Source organism: Oncorhynchus mykiss, chromosome 10 (assembly GCF_057628025.1).
Source record: "Oncorhynchus mykiss isolate SJ-2025 chromosome 10, ASM5762802v1, whole genome shotgun sequence".
In the NCBI taxonomy this organism is placed as follows: Eukaryota; Metazoa; Chordata; class Actinopteri; order Salmoniformes; family Salmonidae; genus Oncorhynchus; species Oncorhynchus mykiss.
Window position 1 is genome coordinate 33,511,067 of NC_143031.1, and position 25,540 is coordinate 33,536,606.

The window sequence follows — 25,540 nt, forward strand, 5'->3', positions numbered from 1 at the left end:
TCATAGTCATATTTCAGGGTTTTATTGTCAACCATCTTTCAGACCATGGAGACTGAATTAAGAACACTATTATACCCAGTATAATCTTTTCAAATTCAGGACTTTATGATGGTGATGGTGTGCCCATCAAAATATGAAAGAGGAGTATTTCCCCAGTTTATGCAAGGGAATGTGCTTTTCTATTGGAGCCTAGTGATGCTGAGCTGACCCAGTAAATCTGTGAGCTGGAGCTGGCGTGAGATGTGACAAGCAGAGGGAGTCCTCCACTGCTCTACATACAGCAGGACACTGACTGGCTGCACCACAACTACTACCAATGAATGAACTAGTTCTAATTACATTATGGTACAGGTTGAGAGCACAGAGGACTCATTGCTCAAGCCCATACGTGTGACAAAAAAAAAGGGACACTTATGTGACACTGGCAAAGGAAAAGCCTTGCTTTGAAGACGAGCCTCGTTGACAAACAGAGCAATTAAAATAAACCCTTGGATAAGTGCTCTCACTTTGAGCGCAAGGGTCACGACTATTGACGACAGATTAGAGCCTAAGCCCTAGAAGAGTCCCTCCTCCGTTGGTTCTGGATATTAGACAGTGGGACTAGAGAATAAAACCCCAAAATGACTGCCGCTATATGGCAACAGCAGCAGGGGCGTAGCCCAGATTAGCGGATGTGCGCTAAATATTGACCCTTAGGAGGGCTCCATGGGAAGCGGTTGGGAGAAAGGTGCTGTGCAGACAGCAAGATTTCAGTTGCAGCAACGGACGAAGAAGAGACTGTAGCTGTTGCAGAAAGACAGGGAGGAGAGTCTAAGCTGAGCTGGTGTGAGTCACGGGTCATTGTCAATGTCGGGTGTGTCAGAGAGGGAACCACTAGGGCTACAGTGTGCTTCATCAAATCCTCTTCCTCCACCCTCCCTGTGGCTAGGTCTAGAGGTAGTGAATCAACTGGGCAGTCAGGGGGTAGTGTGAACCAATGGAACCTGAGGCAAGAGCAGATCACACTGCAACCAAACAGAGCTGTTGCTTGGTGAGGGCACTGATTTACAACCCAGAATGTCGAGTCTCTCATCAGAGGGCCAGGTCCTCAGAGGCTAACAGGAAGGACAGCTGTCCAGCTGAGGAGACATGGGTCTCAAAGGACACAAGTCAAGTACTCAGGGGAGAGAGCTAACCGGACCTTTCCCTGGCTGTCGCCTAGAAAAGGTTTAACCTGTGTTCCACAGTGCCACTATCTCTGGAACGTAATGGTCAGGGGGATTTGGGCCTAAGCCTCCTAGCTGAGTGCTGATATGGATTGTTTGGGTGGGTGGTGGTGGTTCACCTTCTGGTTGCGAGGCAGGTCCTGGACTCTGGCAGGAGGGGAGTAGTGTAGCACCAGCCTCTGGAACTCCAGCAGGTTGAACAGAGACTGGAAACAAGGAGACAGAAAGAGAAACGAGTCCGTTTTACTGAGTGACATTCATTTAGCTTCAACCTGCATTAAACATGTTTTCAATATCAAAAGAGATCATGGACGCTCCAATATAGTGAGGTAGTCAACATCGGTTTTACTATGGCTGTTATCACCCTGTTACTGCTAGCTGTATTGATATGATGGATTACAAAAGAATGTTAGCAGAGTGATGTGACTAAGTTCGAAGTTACAAACCAAACTTCCATTCCTTTTGATAAAAGGATTAGAAAATAAGAAAGATTAGTGGAGTTGTCACTTGATTTCATAATCTGCTTTTAGTAAATCTCTAATTCTGGGATCAGAAGGAGCTGAAACGTGGGACTGTGCTGTCTCCTTAAGGAGACCCAATACACACAGAGGCAGGGACCATGTGACAATGTATCCAGTGCTCATCCAGCTCACTTAACCCTCTACCAGGGAGTCTTTAGAGTAGAGTGGAGTCTCCAAGAGCTGTAGCACACTAATGTCATTATAAATACAGGGCCTATATATCTAATGAATTACATTGACATAGGATGCTTTCCGTTGTATGGGGGGTGTGTTTGTGTTGAGTCTCCACCTGGATGACGGCGCTGAACCAGCAGGTGTTGCCCACATTCTTTAGACCCACAGGGCAGTTCTCCATTCTCTTCCTGTCGTGGGGATTGGGCGAGTCACTCCACACTTCCGTGTGTGTCCGCTTTAGGCTTGCCTTGTTCTCTGCTATGCTGGCCTCCAGAACTCTGCAAAGAGCACAACATAACACGTTTAAAAATACACACACTTTAATCAAAGGACATGTATTATGTGCAAAACCCCCAAAAAACACAATGTTGACATTTAGCAACTCAACAAAACAAAGATCAGCAAGTATGCACAGTGCCTTGTTCAATCTGATTTGAAAGTGCATTATGTTGACATTTCACCACTCAAACCTTGCAGCTCCCAGTATGCCCCTCCTCACCCCTCAACCCAGCCAATAACATGGTGGTGTTGAGCCCAGTCTACCTGCTGATGGCCTGCTCCTCATCAGTGATGCCCGTCTCCCTGAAGGCCCGGCTGGACTCCTCCAAGCTGAGAGCGATGGCCCTCTGGAGGTCATCCTTGTCATCGCCTGTCAGGTCAATCACGTCTGAAACAACACACGCGTAGTCCTTTAATTCATGCATACATACCCGTTCAAAAGTTTGGAGTAAATTAGAAATGTTGTTTTTGAAAGAAAAGCAAATTTTTGGTCCATTAAAATAACATCAAATTGATCATAAATACAGTGTAGACATTGTTAATATTGTAAATTACTATTATAGCTGGAAACGGCAGATTTTTTATGGACTATCTACACAGGCGTACAGAGGCCCATTATCAGCAACCATCACTTATGTGTTCCAATGGCACGTTGTGTTAGCTAATCCAAGTTTATCATTTTAAAAGGCTAATTGATCATTAGAAAACCCTTTTGCAATTATGTTTGCACAGCTGAAAACTGTTGTTCTAATTAAAGAAGCAATAAAACAGGCCTTCTTTAGACTAGTTGAGTATCTGGACCATCAGCATTTGTAGGTTTGATTACAGGCTAAAAATGGCCAGATACAAAGAACTTTCTTCTGAAAATCGTCAGTCTATTCTTGTTCTGAGAAATTAAGGCTATTCCATGTGAGAAATTTCCAAGCGACTGAAAATCTTGTACAACGCTGTGTACTAGAGGTTGACCGATTAATCAGAATGGCCGATTAAGTAGGGCCGATTTCAAGTTTTCATAACAATCGGAAATCTATATTTTTGGGCGCCGATTTTTTAAATATTTTTTTTTTACACCTTTATGTAATCTTTATTTAACTAGGCAAGTCAGTTAAGAACACATTCTTATTTTCAATGACGGCCTAGGAACGGTGGGTTAACTGCCTCGATCAGTGGCAGAAAGACAGATTTTCACCTTGTCAGCTCGGGGGATCCAATCTTGCAACCTTACAGTTAACTAGTCCAACGTAATAACGACCTGCCTCTCTCTCATTGCACTCCACAAGGAGACTGCCTGTTACGCAAATGCAGTAAGCCAAGGTACGTTGCTAGCTAGCATTAAACTTATCTTATAAAAAACAATCAATCATAATCACTAGTTAACTACACATGGTTGATGATATTACTAGATATTATCAAGCGTGTCCTGTGTTGCATATAATCTGACTGAGCATACAAGCATACAAGTATCTGACTGAGCGGTGGTAGGCAGAAGCAGGCACGTAAACATTAATTCAAACAGCACTTTTGTGCATTTTGCCAGCAGCTCTTCGTTGTGCGTCAAGCATTGCGCTGTTTATGACTTCAAACCTATCAACTCCCGAGATGAGGCTGGTGTGACCGAAGTGAAATGGCTGGCTAGTTAGCGCGCGCTAATAGCGTTTCAAACTTCACTCACTCTGAGCCTTGGGGTGGTTGTTTCCCTTGCTCTGCATGGGTAATGCTGCTTTGATGTGGTGGCTGTTGTCATTGTGTTGTTGGTTCGAGCCCAGGGAGGAGCGAGGAGAGGGACGGAAGCTATACTGTTACACTGGCAATACTAAAGTGCCTATAAGAACATCCAATAGTCAAAGGTTAATGAAATACAAATGGTATAGAGGGAAATAGTCCTATAATAACCACAACCTAAAACGTCTTACCTGGGAATATTAAAGACTCATGTTAAAAGGAACCACCAGCTTTCATATGTTCTCATGTTCTGAGCAAGGAACTGAAACTTTAGCTTTCTTACATAGCACATATTGTACTTTTACTTTCTTCTCCAACACTTTGTTTTTGCATTATTTAAACCAAATTGAACATGTTTCATTATCTACTTGAGGCTAAATTGATTTTATTGATGTATTTTATTAAAGTTAAAATAAGTGTTAATTCAGTATTGTTGTAATTGTCATTATTACAAATACATTTTATTTTTTTACATTTGAAATCTGCCAATTAATCGGTATCGGCTTTTTTGGTCCTCCAATAATCGGTATCAGCGTTGAAAAATCATAATCGGTCGACCTCTACTGTGTACTACTCCCTTCACAGAACAGCACAAACTGACTCTAACCAGAATAGAAAGGGTGGGAGGCCCCAGTGCACAACTGAGCAAGAGGACAAGTACATTAGATTGTCTAGTTTGAGAAAGACACCTCACTGGCAGCTTCATTAAATAGTACCCGCAAAACACCAGTCTCAATGTCAAGAGTTGCAAAGAAAAAGCCATATCTCAGACTGGCCAATAAAAAGAAAAGATTAGATGGGCAAAATAATGCAGACAATGGACAGAGGAACTCTGCCAAGGCCAGCATTCCGGAGTCACCTCTTCACTGTTGACGTTGAGACTGGTGTTTTGCGGATACTATTTAATTAAGCTGTCAGTTGAGGAGTTGTGAGCCGTCTGTTTCTCAAACTAGACACTAATGTACTTGTCCTCTTGCTCAGTTGTGCACCCGGGCCTCCCAGTCATTATATTCTGGTTAGAGCCAGTTTGTGCTGTTCTGTGAAGGGAGTAGTACACCGCATTGTACGAGATCTTCAGTTTCTTGGCAATTTCTCGCTTGGAATAGCCTTAATTTCTCAGAACAAGAATAGACTGGCGAGTTTTGTCTTTGTTTCTGGCCATTTTGAGCCTGTAATCGAACCCACAAATGCTGATGCTCCAGATACTCAACTAGTCAGAAGAGAGGGCCAGTTTTCAGCAGTGCTAACATAATTGCAAAAAGGGTTTGCTTATGATCAATTAGGCTTTTAAAATTATAAAACTTGGATTAGCAAACAACGTGCCATTGGAACACAGGAGTGATGGTTGCTGATAATGGGCCTCTGTACGCCTATGTAGATATTCCATAAAAAATAATCTGCCATTTCCAGCTACAAGTCATTTACAACATTAACAATATCTACACTGTATTTCAGATTAATGTGATGTTATTTTAATGGACATTTATAAGTGACCCCAAACTTTTGAACGCTAATGTACCTACATACATACATACAAGTCCCAATTCTATGCTGAAATTGAGTTAAGTGCACACATTACAAGTTAAGATTCAGGCCTTACTGACTTAATAATCCCTCTCACATAAGTGTCAGGGGAAAGGGCAAACCGACAATATCCTTTTCATCACCACGTAAAAAGACAAAGGGAAGAGGAGAGCCTAAGTGTACAGTAGCCTTTAATGTTAGAAAAGCCTATAAAAAGATGAAGGTTAGTCATCAGAGTAGTAAATGGAGCACCATGGTTTTCCCCTCCCCCAGACTACTCTATACCCCTTAGACTGGGTTAACTAGGTTGTTTTCCTTATTTGACATGTATCCGAGGAAGCGTGTAAGTTCATTAAATCAGGCCACTCCCGCATTAAAGTCAAAGGGGCGTGTCAGGATATATGACCTTCTCTGGTGGTCCTGAACAGAGAAGGATATGCCTCTGCAGGAATTCTCGTGCCCATCTCAGAAAATTCCCCTGAAATGACACCATGTAATTTCAACAAAATAAGCCCTTGTCTTGCATGAGAGCCAGGAGGCATCCTGCTAACAGACATCCCACTCAGACCTTAATGCTACGTTAACTGCTCACTTAGAGCTTCAATACCAAAATGAATGGGAACAACTGGAAAAATATGATAGAAATGGAATCAGTGGAGACAGTAGAGTTAAACATTCAGTACATTCAGGCTTGAGGCCTACAGATTGTTTCTTATGCATATACATGAGATGAGGTAGGTAGCGGTACTCACTAGTATCTCCCTGGCTAGGGCCTGCCCCGGGCAGCGCTGGGTGAGGTAGGTACTCACTGGTGTCTGCCTGGCTGCCAACGCTGATGTATCTGTCGTTGCCCACCTGGGTGGTCTGGTAGTAGGTGGCCTCATCCTGCTGGGGCACCTTGGCCTTCTTCTCCGTCAGAAAGGCCACCGCCTCCGCCAGGTCTCCATGACTGACCTGCAGGGACAGCAGGGTTATAGCTAGACAGTCAGAGACGGGTTGACATGTAGACTCTTCTGGGTGGTCAATAAAGCTTATGGGCTGATGAATTGGTTGAATATAAATAAATGTGCAGAACTCCCACTGGAGAATTTAGAACATAAACACTAAACAGTAACATTTTAAACCATGTCACACCATTTAGAAATGCATCCCAGAAAATCAGTATCAGCTAGGGGAAAGATTGACTATTTTAAACAACCTTGTGTCCGACTAAATATCAACACGATCAGACATTGCAAATTAAGAGATTTAAAAAGAGGGGAATTAGGCCGGGGAGATGCGTGAGTCACTAACATCACCGCATCCACACCGCAGGGCCTCTGTGTTTGTTACCTGCAGGGCCTGCTGAAGTAGCTGTATGTCTGTGGTGCCTGTGACCTCCCTCAGCTGGTTCAGTAGAGTCTGCTGATGCTGTCAGGAGACACACAGGTCATCAGTGAGACAGGCAGAGAGAGCGAGAGAGAGAGGCGCGAGAGGCAGAGAGTGAGAGAGGCAGAGAGCGAGAGAGGCAGAGAGCGAGAGGGGCGCAGAGAGAGAGCGAGAGGGGCGCAGAGAGAGAGCGAGAGGGGCGCAGAGAGAGAGCGAGAGGGGCGCAGAGAGAGAGCGAGAGGGGCGCAGAGAGAGAGCGAGAGGGGCGCAGAGAGAGAGCGAGAGGGGCGCAGAGAGAGAGCGAGAGGGGCGCAGAGAGAGAGCGAGAGGGGCGCAGAGAGAGAGCGAGAGGGGCGCAGAGAGAGAGCGAGAGGGGCGCAGAGAGAGAGCGAGAGGGACGCAGAGAGAGAGCGAGAGGGACGCAGAGAGAGCGAGAGGGGCGCAGAGAGAGAGCGAGAGGGACGCAGAGAGAGAGCGAGAGAGGCAGAGCGAGAGAGGCAGAGAGCGAGAGAGGCAGAGAGCGAGAGAGGCAGAGAGCGAGAGAGGCAGAGAGCGAGAGAGGCAGAGAGCGAGAGAGGCAGAGAGCGAGAGAGGCAGAGAGCGAGAGAGGCAGAGAGCGAGAGAGGCAGAGAGCGAGAGAGGCAGAGAGCGAGAGAGGCAGAGAGCGAGAGAGGCAGAGAGCGAGAGAGGCAGAGAGCGAGAGAGGCAGAGAGCGAGAGAGGCAGAGAGCGAGAGAGGCAGAGAGCGAGAGAGGCAGAGAGCGAGAGAGAGGCAGAGAGCGAGAGAGAGAGGCAGAGAGCGAGAGAGAGAGAGCGAGGCAGAGAGAGCGAAGAGAGTGAGAGGGGCGCAGAGAGAGAGCGAGAGAGAGCGAGAGGGACGCAGAGAGCGAGAGGGACGCAGAGAGAGAGAGCGAGAGAGCGAGGCAGAGAGAGCAGGAGCGAGAGAGAGAGAGAGGCAGAGGGAGGCAGAGAGAGAGGCAGAGGCAGAGAGGCAGAGAGCGGCAGAGAGCGAGAGAGGCAGAGAGCGAGAGAGGCAGAGAGCGAGAGAGAGAGGCAGAGAGCGAGAGAGAGAGGCAGAGAGCGAGAGAGAGAGGCAGAGAGCGAGAGAGAGAGGCAGAGAGCGAGAGAGAGAGGCAGAGAGCGAGAGAGAGAGGCAGAGAGCGAGAGAGCGAGGCAGAGAGCGAGAGAGCGAGGCAGAGAGAGGCAGAGAGCGAGAGAGCGAGGCAGAGAGAGGCAGAGAGCGAGAGAGAGAGGCAGAGAGAGGCAGAGAGCGAGAGAGAGAGGCAGAGAGAGGCAGAGAGCGAGAGAGAGAGGCAGAGAGCGAGAGAGAGGCAGAGAGCGAGAGAGAGAGGCAGAGAGAGAGGCAGAGAGAGCGAGAGAGAGCGAGAGGGGCGCAGAGAGAGAGCGAGAGGGGCGCAGAGAGAGAGCGAGAGGGGCGCAGAGAGAGAGCGAGAGGGGCGCAGAGAGAGAGCGAGAGGGGCGCAGAGAGAGAGCGAGAGGGGCGCAGAGAGAGAGCGAGGGGGCGCAGAGAGAGAGCGAGGGGGCGCAGAGAGAGAGCGAGAGGGGCGCAGAGAGAGAGCGAGAGGGGCGCAGAGAGAGAGCGAGAGGGGCGCAGAGAGAGAGCGAGAGGGGCGCAGAGAGAGAGCGAGAGGGGCGCAGAGAGAGAGAGCGAGAGAGCGAGGCAGAGAGAGCGAGAGGCAGAGAGCAAGAGAGAGGCAGAGAGCTAGAGAGAGAGGCAGAGAGAGAGAGAGAGGCAGAGAGAGAGAGAGAGGCAGAGAGAGAGAGAGAGGCAGAGAGAGAGAGAGAGGCAGAGAGAGAGAGAGAGGCAGAGAGCGGCAGAGAGGCAGAGAGCTAGAGAGAGAGGCAGAGAGAGAGAGAGGCAGAGAGAGAGAGGCAGAGAGAGAGAGGCAGAGAGAGAGAGGCAGAGAGAGAGAGGCAGAGAGAGAGGCAGAGAGAGAGAGGCAGAGAGAGAGGCAGAGAGAGAGAGGCAGAGAGAGAGAGGCAGAGAGCGAGAGAGAGAGGCAGAGAGCGAGAGAGAGAGGCAGAGAGCGAGAGAGAGAGGCAGAGAGCGAGAGAGAGAGGCAGAGAGCGAGAGAGAGAGGCAGAGAGCGAGAGAGAGAGGCAGAGAGCGAGAGGCAGAGAGCGAGAGAGAGAGGCAGAGAGCGAGAGAGAGAGGCAGAGAGCGAGAGAGAGAGGCAGAGAGCGAGAGAGAGAGGCAGAGAGCGAGAGAGAGAGGCAGAGAGCGAGAGAGCGAGGCAGAGAGCGAGAGAGCGAGGCAGAGAGAGGCAGAGAGCGAGAGAGCGAGGCAGAGAGAGGCAGAGAGCGAGAGAGAGAGGCAGAGAGAGGCAGAGAGCGAGAGAGAGAGGCAGAGAGCGAGAGAGAGAGGCAGAGAGCGAGAGAGAGAGGCAGAGAGAGAGGCAGAGAGAGGCAGAGAGAGCGAGAGAGAGCGAGAGAGAGGGGCGCAGAGAGAGAGCGAGAGGGGCGCAGAGAGAGAGCGAGAGGGGCGCAGAGAGAGAGCGAGAGGGGCGCAGAGAGAGAGCGAGAGGGGCGCAGAGAGAGAGCGAGAGGGGCGCAGAGAGAGAGCGAGAGGGGCGCAGAGAGAGAGCGAGAGGGGCGCAGAGAGAGAGCGAGAGGGGCGCAGAGAGAGAGCGAGAGGGGCGCAGAGAGAGAGCGAGAGGGGCGCAGAGAGAGAGCGAGAGGGGCGCAGAGAGAGAGCGAGAGGGGCGCAGAGAGAGAGAGCGAGAGAGCGAGGCAGAGAGAGCGAGAGGCAGAGAGCAAGAGAGAGCGAGAGGCAGAGAGCAAGAGAGAGGCAGAGAGCTAGAGAGAGAGGCAGAGAGAGAGAGAGAGGCAGAGAGAGAGAGAGAGGCAGAGAGAGAGAGAGAGGCAGAGAGCTAGAGAGAGAGGCAGAGAGAGAGAGAGGCAGAGAGAGAGAGAGGCAGAGAGAGAGAGAGGCAGAGAGAGAGAGGCAGAGAGAGAGAGGCAGAGAGAGAGAGGCAGAGAGAGAGAGGCAGAGAGAGAGAGGCAGAGAGAGAGAGGCAGAGAGAGAGAGGCAGAGAGAGAGAGGCAGAGAGAGAGAGGCAGAGAGAGAGAGGCAGAGAGAGAGAGGCAGAGAGAGAGAGGCAGAGAGAGAGAGGCAGAGAGAGAGGCAGAGAGAGAGGCAGAGAGAGAGAGGCAGAGAGAGAGAGGCAGAGAGAGAGAGGCAGAGAGAGAGAGGCAGAGAGAGAGGCAGAGAGAGAGAGGCAGAGAGAGAGAGGCAGAGAGAGAGGCAGAGAGAGAGGCAGAGAGAGAGAGGCAGAGAGCGAGAGAGCGAGAGCGAGAGGCAGAGAGCGAGAGGCAGAGAGCGAGAGGCAGAGAGAGAGAGAGAGAGGCAGAGAGCGAGAGGCAGAGAGCGAGAGGCAGAGAGCGAGAGGCAGAGAGCGAGAGGCAGAGAGCGAGAGGCAGAGAGCGAGAGGCAGAGAGCGAGAGAGAGAGGCAGAGAGCGAGAGAGAGAGGCAGAGAGCGAGAGAGAGAGGCAGAGAGCGAGAGAGAGAGGCAGAGAGCGAGACGCAGAGAGCGAGAGAGGCAGAGAGCGAGAGAGGCAGAGAGCGAGAGAGGCAGAGAGCGAGAGAGGCAGAGAGCGAGAGAGAGAGAGGCAGAGAGAGAGAGAGGCAGAGAGCGAGAGAGGCAGAGAGCGAGAGAGGCAGAGAGCGAGAGAGGCAGAGAGCGAGAGAGGCAGAGAGCGAGAGAGGCAGAGAGCGAGAGAGGCAGAGAGCGAGAGAGGCAGAGAGCGAGAGAGAGCGAGAGAGAGCGAGAGAGAGCGAGAGAGCGAGAGAGCGAGAGAGAGCGAGAGAGAGCGAGAGAGAGCGAGAGAGAGCGAGAGAGAGCGAGAGAGAGAGAGAGAGCGAGGGAGAGAGAGAGAGAGAGAGAGAGAGAGGCAGAGAGAGAGGCAGAGAGAGAGACAGAGGCAGAGAGAGAGGCAGAGACAGAGAGAGAGGCAGAGACAGAGAGAGAGGCAGAGACAGAGAGAGAGGCAGAGACAGAGAGAGAGGCAGAGACAGAGAGAGAGGCAGAGACAGAGAGAGAGGCAGAGACAGAGAGAGAGAGCGAGAGGCAGAGAGAGAGCGAGAGGCAGAGAGAGCGAGAGGCAGAGAGAGATACATACTGGATTCTACCCTCTACAACATAACCCCTACTTCAAATCAAAACTTAAAACCTACAACCTGATTTTGGACGGAATTACGGAATCACCTGGAAAGTTCACAACTACCAAGGATTTATTACCCTATACAGCAAATTCTCTGGAAAACAACAGAAACCTGAAAACACCATCCAACCTGGAACTGAGTGAGTAATGTTTAGTCTGAAACTATATTTTATTTCCAAAAGCCAAGAAGAAAAATACACATTACTTTATAAGGACTGAATTCTAACATAATTCTGCCAAGCTTGATACAGCTTCAACTAGCACTGACGTGTCAAGTGAGAGGTGTCAACTCCATTAGCCCAACAATGGCAGGAGAATCACACAGTCTACCCCAACCAAATGGAGAGGCCTTAGAAGCTCCCTCCCGCTGTTCAGAGGTAATTAAAATACAGTACCCTTTGCATGTAAAGAATGATAAGGCAAGAAAAGATTACAAAATGAAGCTCCTTATGGAAAATCAAGAAACACCTTTTGCTGACTATTACAAAAATGGGAACATCAGCAACCTTATCTTCCACACAAACCATCCCCTGGCATGGCACAGTGCTATATTAGCACATTACCCCTTTGTTAATCAAAGAATTAGCAGGAGAAGCTCTCCCTTGATAAAGATACCCCCACACCGAGCGGGTCAGACCAGACCTCCTCATTATGTAACCCCACAGATGAGCAACCCCCAGCGGAGAGTCAACCTCCCAGCACAGATTACCACTCCCTCATTGAAATGAAGGACAAATTCACCCAGCTGGAGGTAAGGCAGGTGGAGCTGGAACAGCAGGTGATTACACTTCAGTCAGCACAGACCCAGACAACAGTCCAGCACAACAACAGCCCCTTAACCAGACCCAGAGAGCTAGAGGTGGACAGAGACATATCTGCACTTTGGACAGTGGTGAGACAAATACAACAGGAGAAAGAGGAGCAGAACAGAGCACTAGAGGAGAGTATCAGACTGCTGGTGGAGGAGAGGTTGAGGGGGATGGAGGAGAGGGTGGGGGGGATGGAGGAGAGGGTGGGGGGGATGGGGGAGAAGTTGAGGGGGACGGCGTGTGACAGAGAACAACCCACTAGAGAGGTGGCCACCCCCACAGAGAAGCCAGCAGAACAGCCCACCTCAGCACCCAACAAAAGTCTCGACACCACAGCAGAACAGTCCACACCAGACCCTGACCATAGAGTCGACACCACAGCAGAACAGTCCACACCAGACCCTGACCATAGAGTCGACATCACAGCAGAACAGACAAATGAAGAACCCCAAGCCCAGAGGCTCTCACCCCCTCTGAGCACCCCCCCTGTCAGCCACCCTGATAGCCCTTCAGACAACCCCCCCACACCCACTGAGGACAAACACAAGACACAGATTGTACTACTTATGGACTCAAATGGGAAATATATAGAAGAAAAAAAACTTTTTCCCAAACACAGTGTGTCTAAACTCTGGTGTCCAAACACCCAGCGCACCCTAGACCTTCTGTCTGAGGCCAAACTAGGCTCACCCAGCCACATAATAATACACACAGGCACAAACGACCTGAGAGCACAGCAGGAAAGAGTGGCCACAGCACTGAAGGGAGTGATTGAAAAGGCTTCTTCTACTTTCCCCAACGCACAAGTGGTTATCTCCACCCTGCTACCACGAAAAGACTTCCACCCTGCCACAATACAGCGGGTAAATGCAAGTATTTCCCGTGACTGTGCCTCAAAACCAAACGTTTTCCTGGCCCACCACTCCACCCTGGACTTGAACAGCCTCTATGACCAGGTCCACCTCTACAAGGCAGCAGTGCCCACCTTTGCCCGAACTCTAAAGGACATCGCTCTCAAACGTATCCCCAACACTTCACACAGGAGCAACAGATCAAGACACCCCACCCAGACCAGCGAGACACCCTCCCAGATCTGCAGGACCCCCCCCTGGACCTACACATAGAGGACCCACGCCAAGAGGAATTACTTCCAGACCACAGTACACCAAGACACATCCACACCCCCACCCCAACCAATCAACACCCCCCCCCACGTCAACCATGCCCACACCCCATTTAGGCCCCCTTAGATCAGACCTATGGCCACTCCTGCCCACCCCATGCACCCCACCGCCGCAAAGAAGGCCTCAACATGGAAGCCACACATACGCCCAGGTAGTGAGCGGGCAAACAGTCCCAACCCCCACTCTCACACTCGCCCAAGCCAATGGCATGTACCAGATGCTCAGCAGGCTCTGCTCACACTTACTGGCCTAAGGCCAAACCACGACCAACAACATTGGACACTCTATGGAACAAAAAGCCTTCACTATATTATCCTGGAATATCCAAGGCCTGAGGTCATCTGCCTTTGGCCTAAAGAGCAGAAACCCGGACTTCACCAAAGAAATCGGTAATACAGACATTGTCATCCTGCAAGAAACCTGGTATAGAGGAGACGGACCCACTGGTTGCCCTCTAGGTTACAGAGAGCTGGTAGTCCCATCCACCAAACTACCAGGTGTGAAACAGGGAAGGGACTCAGGGGGTATGCTAATTTGGTATAGAGCAGACCTAACTCACTCCATTAAATTAATCAAAACAGGAACATTCTACATTTGGCTAGAAATTCAAAAGGAAATTATCCTAACAGAGAAAAATGTCCTCCTGTGTGCTACCTATATCCCCCCACTAGAATCCCCATATTTTAATGAAGACAGCTTCTCCATCCTGGAGGGGGAAATCAATCATTTCCAGGCCCAGGGACATGTACTAGTCTGTGGCGACCTAAATGCTAGAACCGGAAAAGAACCTGCCACCCTCAGCACACAGGGGGACAAACACCTGCCTGGAGGTGACAGCATTCCCTCCCACATATGCCCCCCTAGGCACAACTATGACAACATAACCAACAAAAACGGGTCACAACTCTTGCAGCCCTGTCGCACGCTGGGTATGTACATAGTCAACGGTAGGCTTCGAGGGGACTCCTATGGTAGATACACCTATAGCTCATCTCTTGGCAGTAGTACTGTAGACTACTTTATCACTGACCTCAACCCAGAGTCTCTCAGAGCGTTCACAGTCAGCCCACTGACACCCCTATCAGACCACAGCAAAATCACAGTCTACTTAAACAGAGCAATACTCAATCATGAGGCATCAAAGCCAAAGGAACTGAGTAACATTAAGAAATGCTATAGATGGAAGGAATGCAGTTTGGAAACCTACCAAAAAACAATTAGGCAACAACAAATTCAATCCCTTTTAGACAATTTCCTGGGTAAAACGTTCCACTGTAATAGTGAAGGTGTAAACTTGGCAGTAGAAAATCTTAACAGTATATTTGACCTCTTAGCTTCCCTATCAAATCTAAAAATCTCAAATAGAAAACCGAAGAAAATTAACAATGACAAATGGCTTGATGAAGAATGCAAAAATCTAAGAAAGAAATTGAGAAACCTGTCCAACCAAAAACATAGAGACCCGGAAAACCTGAGTCTACGCCTTCACTATGGTGAATCACTAAAACAATACAGAAATGCACTAAGGAAAAAGAAGGAAAAGCACGTCAGAAATCAGCTCAATGCAATTGAAGAATCCATAGACTCTAACCACTTCTGGGAAAATTGGAAAACACTAAACAAACAACAACACGAATAATTATCTATCCAAAATGGAGATGTATGGGTAAACCACTTCTCCAATCTTTTTGGCTCTATAACAAAGAATAAAGAGCAAAAACATATACAGTGCCTTACGAAAGTATTTGGCCCCCTTGAACTTTGCGACTTTTTGCCACATTTCAGGCTTCAAACATAAAGATATAAAACTGTATTTTTTTGTGAAGAATCAACAACAAGTGGGACACAATCATGAAGTGGAACGACATTTATTGGATATTTCAAACTTTTTTAACAAATCAAAAACTGAAAAATTGGGCGTGAGAGAGAGAGAGAGGCAGAGAGAGAGAGAGAGAGAGAGAGGCAGAGAGAGAGAGAGAGAGAGGCAGAGAGAGAGAGAGAGAGAGAGAGAGAGAGAGAGGCAGAGAGAGAGAGAGAGAGGCAGAGAGAGAGAGAGAGAGAGAGAGAGGGGCAGAGAGAGAGAGAGAGAGAGAGAGAGGGGCAGAGAGAGAGAGAGAGGGGCAGAGAGAGAGAGAGAGGGGCAGAGAGAGAGAGAGAGAGAGGTGCAGAGAGAGAGAGAGAGAGAGAGAGGTGCAGAGAGAGAGAGAGAGAGAGAGAGAGAGAGAGAGAGGCAGAGAGAGAGAGAGAGAGAGGGGCAGAGAGAGACAGAGAGAGAGAGAGAGAGGGGCAGAGAGAGACAGAGAGAGAGAGAGAGAGGGGCAGAGAGAGAGAGAGAGAGAGAGGGGCAGAGAGAGACAGAGAGAGAGAGGGGCAGAGAGAGAGGGGCAGAGAGAGAGAGAGGCAGAGAGAGAGAGAGGCAGAGAGAGAGAGAGGCAGAGAGAGAGAGAGGCAGAGAGAGAGAGAGAGAGAGGCAGAGAGAGAGAGAGGCAGAGAGAGAGGCAGAGAGAGAGGGAGAGAGAGAGAGGGAGAGAGAGAGAGGCAGAGAGAGAGAGAGAGAGAGAGAGAGGCAGACAGAGAGAGAGAGAGAGAGAGGCAGAGAGAGAGAGAGAGGCAGACAGAGAGAGAGAGGCAGACAGAGAGAGAGAGGCAGACAGAGAGAGAGAGGCAGACAGAGAGAGAGGCAGACAGAGAGAGAGGCAGACAGAGAGAGAGAGGCAGACAGAGAGAGAGAGAGGCAGACAGAGAGAGAGAGAGGCAGACAGAGAGAGAGAGAGGCAGACAGAGAGAGAGAGAGGCAGACAGAGAGAGAGAGGCAGACAGAGAGAGAGAGGCAGACAGAGAGAGAGAGAGACAGAGACAGACAGACAGAGAGAGAGACAGAGAGAGACAGAGAGAGAGACAGAGAGAGAGACAGAGAGAGAGAGACAGAGAGAGAGACAGAGAGAGAGACAGAGAGAGAGACAGCGAGAGAGAGAGAAGCAGATGAGAACATGACAGGACACACGTCACTCTTCATCAATTCATTAGCGGAACAACACATAATCAGCAAGAGAACAAAGTGTCTGACAATCTTAACTGAACCAAGCTAGGTAAGCTGCAGTGGGGGATGTATTGCAAGAAAGCTACAATGTTTTACCGAACCCATGCAGGCCACCAGACAGACAGGCATTAGCTGGTGGAGAGGACAAGACTGCACTGTGCACTCATGTCTGCCCTGCTGGCGCATGTCAACCCCAGCTGGGGTGCAAGGGCTTACCACCACACAATGGCCGTGTCCATTAAACAATGAGCCAGTGCATTACACACCCTGGTCGAGTGCACTCCAACACTCCAAACAATGACGGAGAGCACTTACTGCCAGGACCTGAGGCTCAGGCCACTTTACTAGGCCCTAGGACAGCAGCCATAGAGGCTAGAACATTAAGTGCACTGCTACAAGTGGCTGTGTGCTGCAAAGATACCATCATGGAAACCCCATGTTTGCCACAAAATAAACATGGGTGAATAAATATGGGTGCAGGATGCTAACTACTGCTCCACTTGTGTCCACTGTCCCACAGCTCCTTGGCAACTACCTCCAGATATTTCACAGTGGGTTAAAAGTGAAAGTGTGGGCATCTCTGTTTCAAAGTATTAGCCAATTACTTTAGCAGACTGAAGCACTTCACAGAGATTGTTGAGAAAGAACAACTGTCCTGTAGAAAGTGCATTTTAGTTTAGTCATGTTTATGAATGTACTAGCTATATAGGCTAGCTACAAGCAGGCAGAACCCAACAGAGGGTCAGAAGGGAGAGAGGGGTCAGGCCCCCTCTACCCTGACAGTTGTTAGGAAGCTGACCTATACACACCTCAACTCCTCCTCATGTGGCAAGTCTAGTGTCTGTCGCACCAAGTTTCCCCTTACAAGGAGGTCAGTGCCAGTGAATGACACCAGCACAACGGGCCTGGCTGCCTGCGAGAGTCCACTCTGAGGCTTTACCACATATTAAAGGAATGAGCATTCTGCATTCCAAAGTGTTACAACACCAAGAAGTTTACATATCCTGTATCCTATATGAGTGAACTTAGGCCTACATGCAACGAGGCATGAAATCAGTCAAAACATTGACATATTACATCCTGTGTGTTACTACCTAGGTTTATTACAATTTCACAGGGCATTCTACACACAATAACTCATAATGACAAAGCAAAAAACAGGTTTTTAGAAATGTTAGCAAATTCATTAAAAATACCAAAGTATTCAGACCCTTAGTCTCCCGGTCCTTGAAGCTGAAAAACATCTCCACAGCATGATGCTGCCACCACCATGCTTCACCGTAGGGATGGTGCCAGGTTTCCTCCATACGTGACACTTGGCATTCAGGCCAAAGAGTTCAATCTTGGTTTCATCAGACCAGAGGGTCTTGTTTCTTATGGTCCGAGAGTCCTTCAGGTTCTTTTGACTAACTCTAAGTGGGCTGTCATGTACATTTTACTGAAGAGTAGTTTCTGTCTGGCCACTCTACCATAAAGGCATGATTGGTGGAGTGCTGCAGATGGTTGTCCTTCTGGAAGGTTCTCCCATCTCCACAGAGGAACTCTGCCAGAGTGACCATCAGGTTCTTGGTCAACTCCCTGACCAAAGCCATTTCCCCCGATTGCTCGGTTTGGCAGGCCACTTAATTCTTGGGGACCTTCAATGCTGCAGAAATGTTTTGGTACCCTTCCCCATATATGTGCAGACAATCCTGTCTCGGACAATTCCTTCAACCTCATGGCTTGGTTTTTGCTCTGACATGAGCTGTCAACTCTGTGCTGTCAACCTTATATAGACAGGTGTGCGCCTTTCCAAATCATGTCCAATCAATTGAATTTACCACAGGTGGACTCCAATCAAGTTGTAGAAACATCTCAAGGGTGATCAATGGAAACAGGATGCACCGGAGCTCAATTTTGAGTCTCATAGTAAAGGGTCTGAATACTTACGCAAATCAGGTATTTTGTATTTTTTAAATAACATTTGCAGAGATTTCTAAAAACCTGTTTTTGCGTTGTCATTATGGGGGGGGGGGAATGATTTAATAAATGTTAGAATAAGGCTGTAACGTAACTAAATGTGGAAAAGGGAAAGGGTCTCAATACTTTCAAACTGCACTGTATATGGCCTTATATAACTCAATAACATAACTAGGGATGCACAATATATCAGTGAACATTGAACTTCAGTTCATGAAAATAAATAGCTAGCTAGCTACTTACCCCTGCTGCCCAAAGCTAATGTGATCAGCAGCCAGCTAGCTTCATCTGGCTAGTGGGGCTCAACCAGACCTGGTTGTGTTGTGAAGCTAGCCACAATAAGGATTAGGCAAAATAGTGGAATTTGCAGTTTGTCTCTAAAATAAAAGTACCTTTTTGAAAGTGACGCAGAAGGTTACAATTGGTGGAATCATGCCATATTTAGACTAGATAATGTTAAACAAGCTGGGATTGTGAAGCAATGAAATGGGGTATCAGTCTACTCGGTGACACCCACAGAACACAACTGTGAAGTGTTTACGGAAATATTAGCATTGTAGCTCTTATCGCGGGACTGTGACTGTGTGAAATCACCTCCCCAGTCAGCCTATTGTGTGTATTGACATTGATATTAAACTGTACAGCTTTACCTAAGGATTGGGCATCAATGAAATGGGGTATCAGTCTACTCAATAACCAAGATGTTTTTTCCGAACGTCCTCCTCAGTGTTATCAGACTCAAACATCCATGCAGTGTTGTTTATACTCGGGAATAGTGGTCAATACACATAGGTTGGCAATAAATGTGGTTCAATTCACAGTAGTTTCAGAGTCCCGCAATAAGAGCTATGACGCTAATGTTCTCTGGGTGTCACTGAGTAGACTGATACCCCATGTCATTGATCCACAATCCATAGTTAAGGCTGTACAGTGAAATAAGTATGCCCCCAATTCAATTCAAAAGTATAATACATCTAGTGTGATTTCAACAGAATGTCATTGTTTTTTATTTTGAAGGCTAACCACAAAGTCCACTATTGTGGCAAATCCTTATTCTGGCTAGCTTCACATAGATGGATCTGACCACCATTAATCAAATAAGAACTGTCTTATAAATTAGGGTTATTTTAGATAACTAGCTAACTATATAGCTAGTTGGCATTAACTATAGCTACTGAAACAGATTGTGTCGTTTTGCTATGTTTTTGGGGAAGAACATTGTGTGCATCCATGAGCTAGTTTGCTTTTTTTATGACCAGCACTGTAGGTGCGTTAGACAACTTTACCACTATCATAGCATACGTATCAATGAATAGTTGTGACATATGAAATATGAGTACTAACTACGTAAAAAAAAAAAGATGAACGTGTTATATTATTGTGACGTGCAGTCATATTCAGGTCAACAAGCTTATTTGACACAAATAGTGTTACTTGACGAGTATCTTTTTTTGACACGCAAAGACCCAGACGGTGTTCCACAGAAATCCTGGTTGCGAATGAAACGACAGAACAACTAAACTGCACAGCAAGTAAGTTAAAGAAATAGGATTTGATTATGTTTTACTGGTAATGGGGACATACAGTTGAAGTCGGAGGTTTACATACACTTAGGTTGGAGTCATTAAAACTCAATTTTCAACCACTCCACAAATTTCTTGTTAACAAACTATAGCATTGTCAATGCGGTAAGGACATCTACTTTGTGCATGACAAGTAGTTTTTCCAACAATTGTTTACAGACAGATTATTTCACTTATAATTTACTGTATCACAATTCCAGTGGGTCAGAAGTTTACATACACAAAGTTGACTGTGCCTTTAAACAGCTTGGAAAATTCCAGAAAATTATGTCATGGCTTCTGATAGGCTAGTTGACATCATTTGAGTCAATTGAAGGTGTACCTGTGGATGTATTTCAAGGCCTACCTTCAAACTCAGTGCCTATTTGCTTGACATCATGGGAAAATCAAAAGAAATCAGCCAAGACCTTAGGAAAAAAAAATGGTAGACCTGTACAAGTCTGGTTCATCCTTAGGAGCAATTTCCAAATGCCTGAAGGTACCACGTTCATCTGTACAAACAATAGTACATAAGTATAAACTAGAGGTCGACCGATGCTGATTTTTCAACGCCGATACCGATTATTGGAGGACCAAAAAATCCAATACCCATTAATCGGCCGATTGAAAAAAATGCATTTGTAATAACGACAATTACAACAATACTGAATGAACACTTGTTTTAATTTAATACATCCATAAAATCAATTTAGCCTCAAATAAATAATGAAACATGTTCAATTTGGTTTAAATAATGTACAAACAAAGTGTTGGAGAAGAAAGTAAAATTGCAATATGTGCTATGTAAGAAAGCTAACGTTTCAGTTCCTTGCTCAGAACATGAGAACATATGAAAGCTGGTGGTTCCTTTTAACATGAGTCTTTAATGTTCCCAGGTAAGACGTTTTAGGTTGTGGTTATTATAGGAATTATCAGACTATTTCCCTCTATACCATTTGTATTTCATTAACCTTTGACTATTGGATGTTCTTATAGGCACTTTAGTATTGCCAATGTAACAGTATAGCTTCCGTCCCTCTCCTCGCTCCTCCCTGGGCTCGAACCAGCAACACAACGACAACAGCCACCCTCGAAGCAACGTTACCCATGCAGAGCAAGGCTCAGAGCGCAGTGACGTTTGAAACGCTATTAGCGCGCGCTAACTAGCCAGCCATTTCACTTCGGTCACACCAACCTCATCTCGGGAGTTGATAGGCTTGAAGTCATAAACAGCGCAATGCTTGACGCACAACGAAGAGCTGCTGGCAAAACACACGACAGTGCTGTTTGAATGAATGTTTACCCGCTTGCTTCTGCCTACCACCGCTCAGTCAGATACTTAGATACTTGTATGCTCAGTCAGATTATATGCAACACAAGGACAAGCTAGATAATATCTAGTAATATCCTCAACCATGTGTAGTTAACTAGTGGTTATGATTGATTGTATTTTATAAGATAAGTTTAATGCTAGCTAGCAACTTACCTTGGCTTACTGCATTCGCGTAACAGGCAGTCAGTCTCCTCGTGGAGGGCAACGAGAGGCAGGTCGTTATTGCGTTGGACTAGTTAACTGTAAGGTTGCAAGATTGGATCCCCCGAGCTGACAAGCTGAAAATCTGTCGTTCTGCCCCCTAAACAAGGCAGTTAACCCACCGTTCCTAGGCCGTCATTGAAAATAAGAATGTGTTCTTAACTGACTTGCCTAGTTAAATAAAAGGTATTTTTTAAAAAAAACATATATATATATATATATGTTTTTTTTTAATTATTATTATTTTTAAATCGGTGCCCAAAAATACCAATTTCCGATTGTTACGAAAACTTGAAATCGGCCCTAATAATCGGCCATTCCGATTAATCGGTCGACCTCTAGTATAAACACCATGGGACCACGCAGCCGTCATACCGCTGAGGAAGGAGACGCGTTCTGTCTCCTAGAGATGAACGTACTTTGGTGATCGAAAAGTGCAAATCAATCCCAGAACAACAGCAAAGGACCTTGTGAAGATGCTGGAGGAAACAGGTACAAAAGTATCTATATCCACAGTAAAAACGTGTCCTATATCGACATAACCTGAAAGTCCGCTCAGCAAGGAAGAAGCCACTGCTCCAAAACCGCCATAAAAAAGCCAGACCGCGGTTTGCAACTGCACATGGGGAAAAAGATCGTACTTTGTGGAGAAATGTCCTCTGGTCTGATGAAACAAAAATAGAATTGTTTGGCCATAATGACCATCGTTATGTTTGGAGGGAAAAAGGGGAGGCCTACAAGCCTTAGAACACCATCCCAACCGTGAAGCACGGGGGTGGCAGCATCATGTTGTGGGGGTGCTTTGCTGCAGGGAAGCTTGCGGAACCTTGTGGAAGGCTACCCAAAACGTTTGACCCAAGTTAAACAATTTAAAGGCAATGCTGCCAAATACTATTTGAGTGTATGTAAACCTCTGACCCACTGGGAATGTGATGAAATAAATAAAATCTTAAATTAATCCTTCTCTACTATTATTCTGACATTCTTAAAATAAAGTGGTGATCCTAACTGACCTAAGATATGGAATTTTTACTCTGATTAAATGTCAGGAATTGTGAAAATGTATATTTGGCTAAGGTGTATGTAAACTTCTGACTTCAACTGTACGTAAATGCCAACAAACTAACTTTTAGGTCAGTGTGGTGTGTACATGTAACCTTTATTTAACTAGGCAAGTCAATTAAGAACAAACTATTATTTACAATGACGGCCTACCCCGGACAAACCCGGACGACGCTGGGCCAATTGTACGCCACCCTATGGGACTCCCAATCACGGCCAGATGTGATATAGCCTGGATTCGAACCAGGGACTGTAGTGACACCTCTTACACTGAGATGCAGTACCTTAGACCACTGCGTCCATGTGTATGTGTTAACTATTTAACTGTACTAGAATGCTTAAAAAGACGCTAAAATGTTAAATATCAGGAAGGAAAATGGCAAGGAAAATATCGAATATCAGACAAAAATGTCATATCGGTGCATCACTAAACATGACCATAACATACCTCCTGCTATTCTGAACTAAGTCAATAGAGAGTACGCCAAATCATATCATTAACACCAATCAAAGGATGTGGATGTGGTGCTGGATGGTAATCTGAGGGATAGTAACACCCTCAGACAAATCCCATGACTGTGTAATAAAGCAGTTAGGTAGCCATCTTACCTAAAGAATTGAGTTAAGTAAACAGCTGCTATAGTATGAGGACTATACTGTCAGCAGCCAGCTCACTAAATCAATGTATCGTTTGCTTCATATAGCTAATGTTTGTGAACAACCGAACCAATGACTCACTCTGACCTGTAACAACCTAATTAAAACGAGGAAGTAATGTTGAACTTCTTCCCCCAAATCAGATTGTGGTGTGGCTATGACGTGTATACCAATTTGAAATCACAACAATGATTCATAGCTATCTGCATAGTTGTAGTAGATACGTGTTTGTCAAATATATATTCGTCAACGTAACACACTGCCTCTCAGCAAGCTTACAGTAATGCAGTTGCATTCAGACTCATCGTTGCCATGCCACTCCTGCCTGGCAGTCACAGCACGTAAACAAACATATCACAACAGTAATTTTAGTAACATTAGCAAACCAGCTCAGGCACACAGACAGATCATGTGCTGGGTCAAGTGTGGCTGACTTGTATGACGAAACCAACAGTGACTTGTTATCTTATAACCCATCAACAGTCAACTAACCCAATGATTTCTAACAAGCGGTTTCTAACGTCTTAGCTGGTTAACGTTAGCTAGCTACCCCACAAGACGAGAAGATCACACTGGCCTAAAACTGTCTGAAATTGACCTAGCTAACATTTAGGCAACCAGTAACGACCTTGGTTATGTTAAATTGACGACATTAGCTAGCTACCCAGCAAGCTAACTGTTCCCCTCAAATAGGCGTGTCACTGTTTGTAAAGTTACGTTAATGGGGCTACCTGTAACTTTAGCGCGCTAGCTAACTTGTTGGCAATGTACCAAGCTAGCCAACGTTAGCTAGTTAGATACGTTAGCAATCTGGCCTCATGATTTGTTTGAGAAGGGGATTATTTAACGATGCATGTTTATAAATACTAAAAGATCACTCGATTGAGAAAAGATCCAACGATCTGACGCCACACTTGGAAAACAACAATTAACTTTAATCATGTTTGCATACTATTTTACCCACTTCATAAGTTATATACTATTCTAGTCGAGGCCTATCCTAGCAATATAACACCTTTTACACACATTTTCTATTACTATAACTACTGCCCATAACGTGTCTACACACCAGCATATACATAGTATATATTGTTATATCCTTACATCCTAGACATTGCTCGTTCTAATACTGCTATACTGTTCATTCCTTTCGTTTTACTTTTGGGATTTGTTGAAATTGTTAGTTTGGCGCTAGGAGCATAACATAAGCATTTCGCTACACCCGCGATAACATCTCCAAAATATGTGTACGCGACCAATTACATTTGATTTGATAAACTAGCTAGCTATCTTTCCCTGCCAGATTTGCTAGCAAGCAGACTGAGAAAACATTGCCACTATGTAGACATACCTTCTGCGAATGCTGTTGGAGGACATTCTGCTCCACGGTCATGGCCGGTTGAGAATGCAACGAAAATAAATTAAAACCTAAGCTAAAGAAACGAGTTATAGCCAAGTAAAATAACAGTTAAGATGTCCCCCAGTTATTCAGCGCGATAGCGGGCGCCATGGGAAATGCAGGCATGGAGGAAAACATAGGCAAAGAACGTGAAAAAACCTACGGAATTGTTACGGTAACACGATCGCTTTTCTGTTTTCGAGTTGTACTGCCTTGTTGAACTGCATTTACGTCACGGATCTAGCTTTAGAATGACGCAATGAACAACTTTCAGTTCTGCAATGTTGAATAGTTTCCATTTCCATTTCTTCCAATTCGAAAACAATAATTTCAAACCAACTACTCTGATTTAGGCAACATGTCAGCTTCACTATTAAAGGTTTTAACATATTTGTGTCTTGTGTGATTACAAATGACTATAAATAGGGGTAATATTATATGTGTTATTAATGAATAGAGCAGAATATAATAATTTAATTTTTTTCCAGAGAGAGAAAGACAGCCTTGATATGATTTTAGTATTTGTTAGAATACATGTTACATGCCCCAAATGTGTGGCGTAAGGTTAGGGACCAAACTCATAATCCGTTTCTATTTCTTAACAACTTAACAGAGCCCACATGTGATATATTTGCAGATCACAACAAATACAAAGACAAAATGTTGGTAACGAATTCACTGGTATGTAAATTGTATTAATTTTCATGAAAAAAAACATTATCACTGTTCAATTGGTTGTGTCATACATTTCTGGCTTTGAAGTAGGAAGGGGCTTTAACGTGGCAGCTCCGAAAAGCACTTAGAGAGACCCACAATGGAATATATTATTTTTGTTTTGTTTCAATACCCGGTACAGTAGGAGGCGGCAATAAACCAATAGGTGTCGTCTGCCATAAAAAGTTAAAGAAGAAGAAGAAGAAGAAGAAGAAGAGCAAAAGCGAGAGGAGCCACTGTGAGAGGTTTTCATTGGGCTGGAAATGGTGGCGAGTAGTGAGGACGAAATGGAGGAAATTGAGATCAAGTTGGTGAAGCAACAGCTGTGCTGGAATTCGAACAATATGAGTGTCAGTTCTGATGGTATGGAGCGGGAGGATGAGGGTCAATTACCGGAATGGCCGGCAGTGGAAAGACATAGGAAGTAGAGAGATAATGATACAGAAAGCAGTGGAGTGTCTAGTAAAGAAGCATAAAGAGGGCCAGGTAGGAAACAAGAGTAATATGTGTTGGAGTGGAAAGTGGTGATAGTGTTTGATGAGACCACAGAGCCTCACTTACACCCTATCTGACGATATAATGCAGTAAAGAAATAGGTAGGTGAAGTGAAATTAGCTTGGTTCATTGTAAATGGTAGATTGTTAA

The 25,540-nt window shown here is 46.2% G+C and overlaps 1 protein-coding gene across 1 annotated transcript in view; it reads right to left on the reverse strand.

Annotated features, from left to right (window-relative positions):
• The window catches only part of LOC110533674 (ubiquitin carboxyl-terminal hydrolase 25), a 59,191-nt gene extending 34,037 nt beyond the window's left edge, over positions 1-25,154 (reverse strand). The window contains exons 1-6 of the mRNA XM_021618111.3: positions 24,134-25,154; positions 6,758-6,835; positions 6,178-6,379; positions 2,444-2,567; positions 2,016-2,178; positions 1,325-1,411 (exon numbers count right to left, since the gene is read on the reverse strand). Of these exons, the coding sequence (XP_021473786.2) occupies positions 1,325-1,411; positions 2,016-2,178; positions 2,444-2,567; positions 6,178-6,379; positions 6,758-6,835; positions 24,134-24,175 (696 nt within the window). The 5' untranslated portion in view covers positions 24,176-25,154. The remainder of the gene's footprint in view (positions 1-1,324; positions 1,412-2,015; positions 2,179-2,443; positions 2,568-6,177; positions 6,380-6,757; positions 6,836-24,133) is intronic.
• Positions 25,155-25,540: the final 386 nt, after the last annotated feature.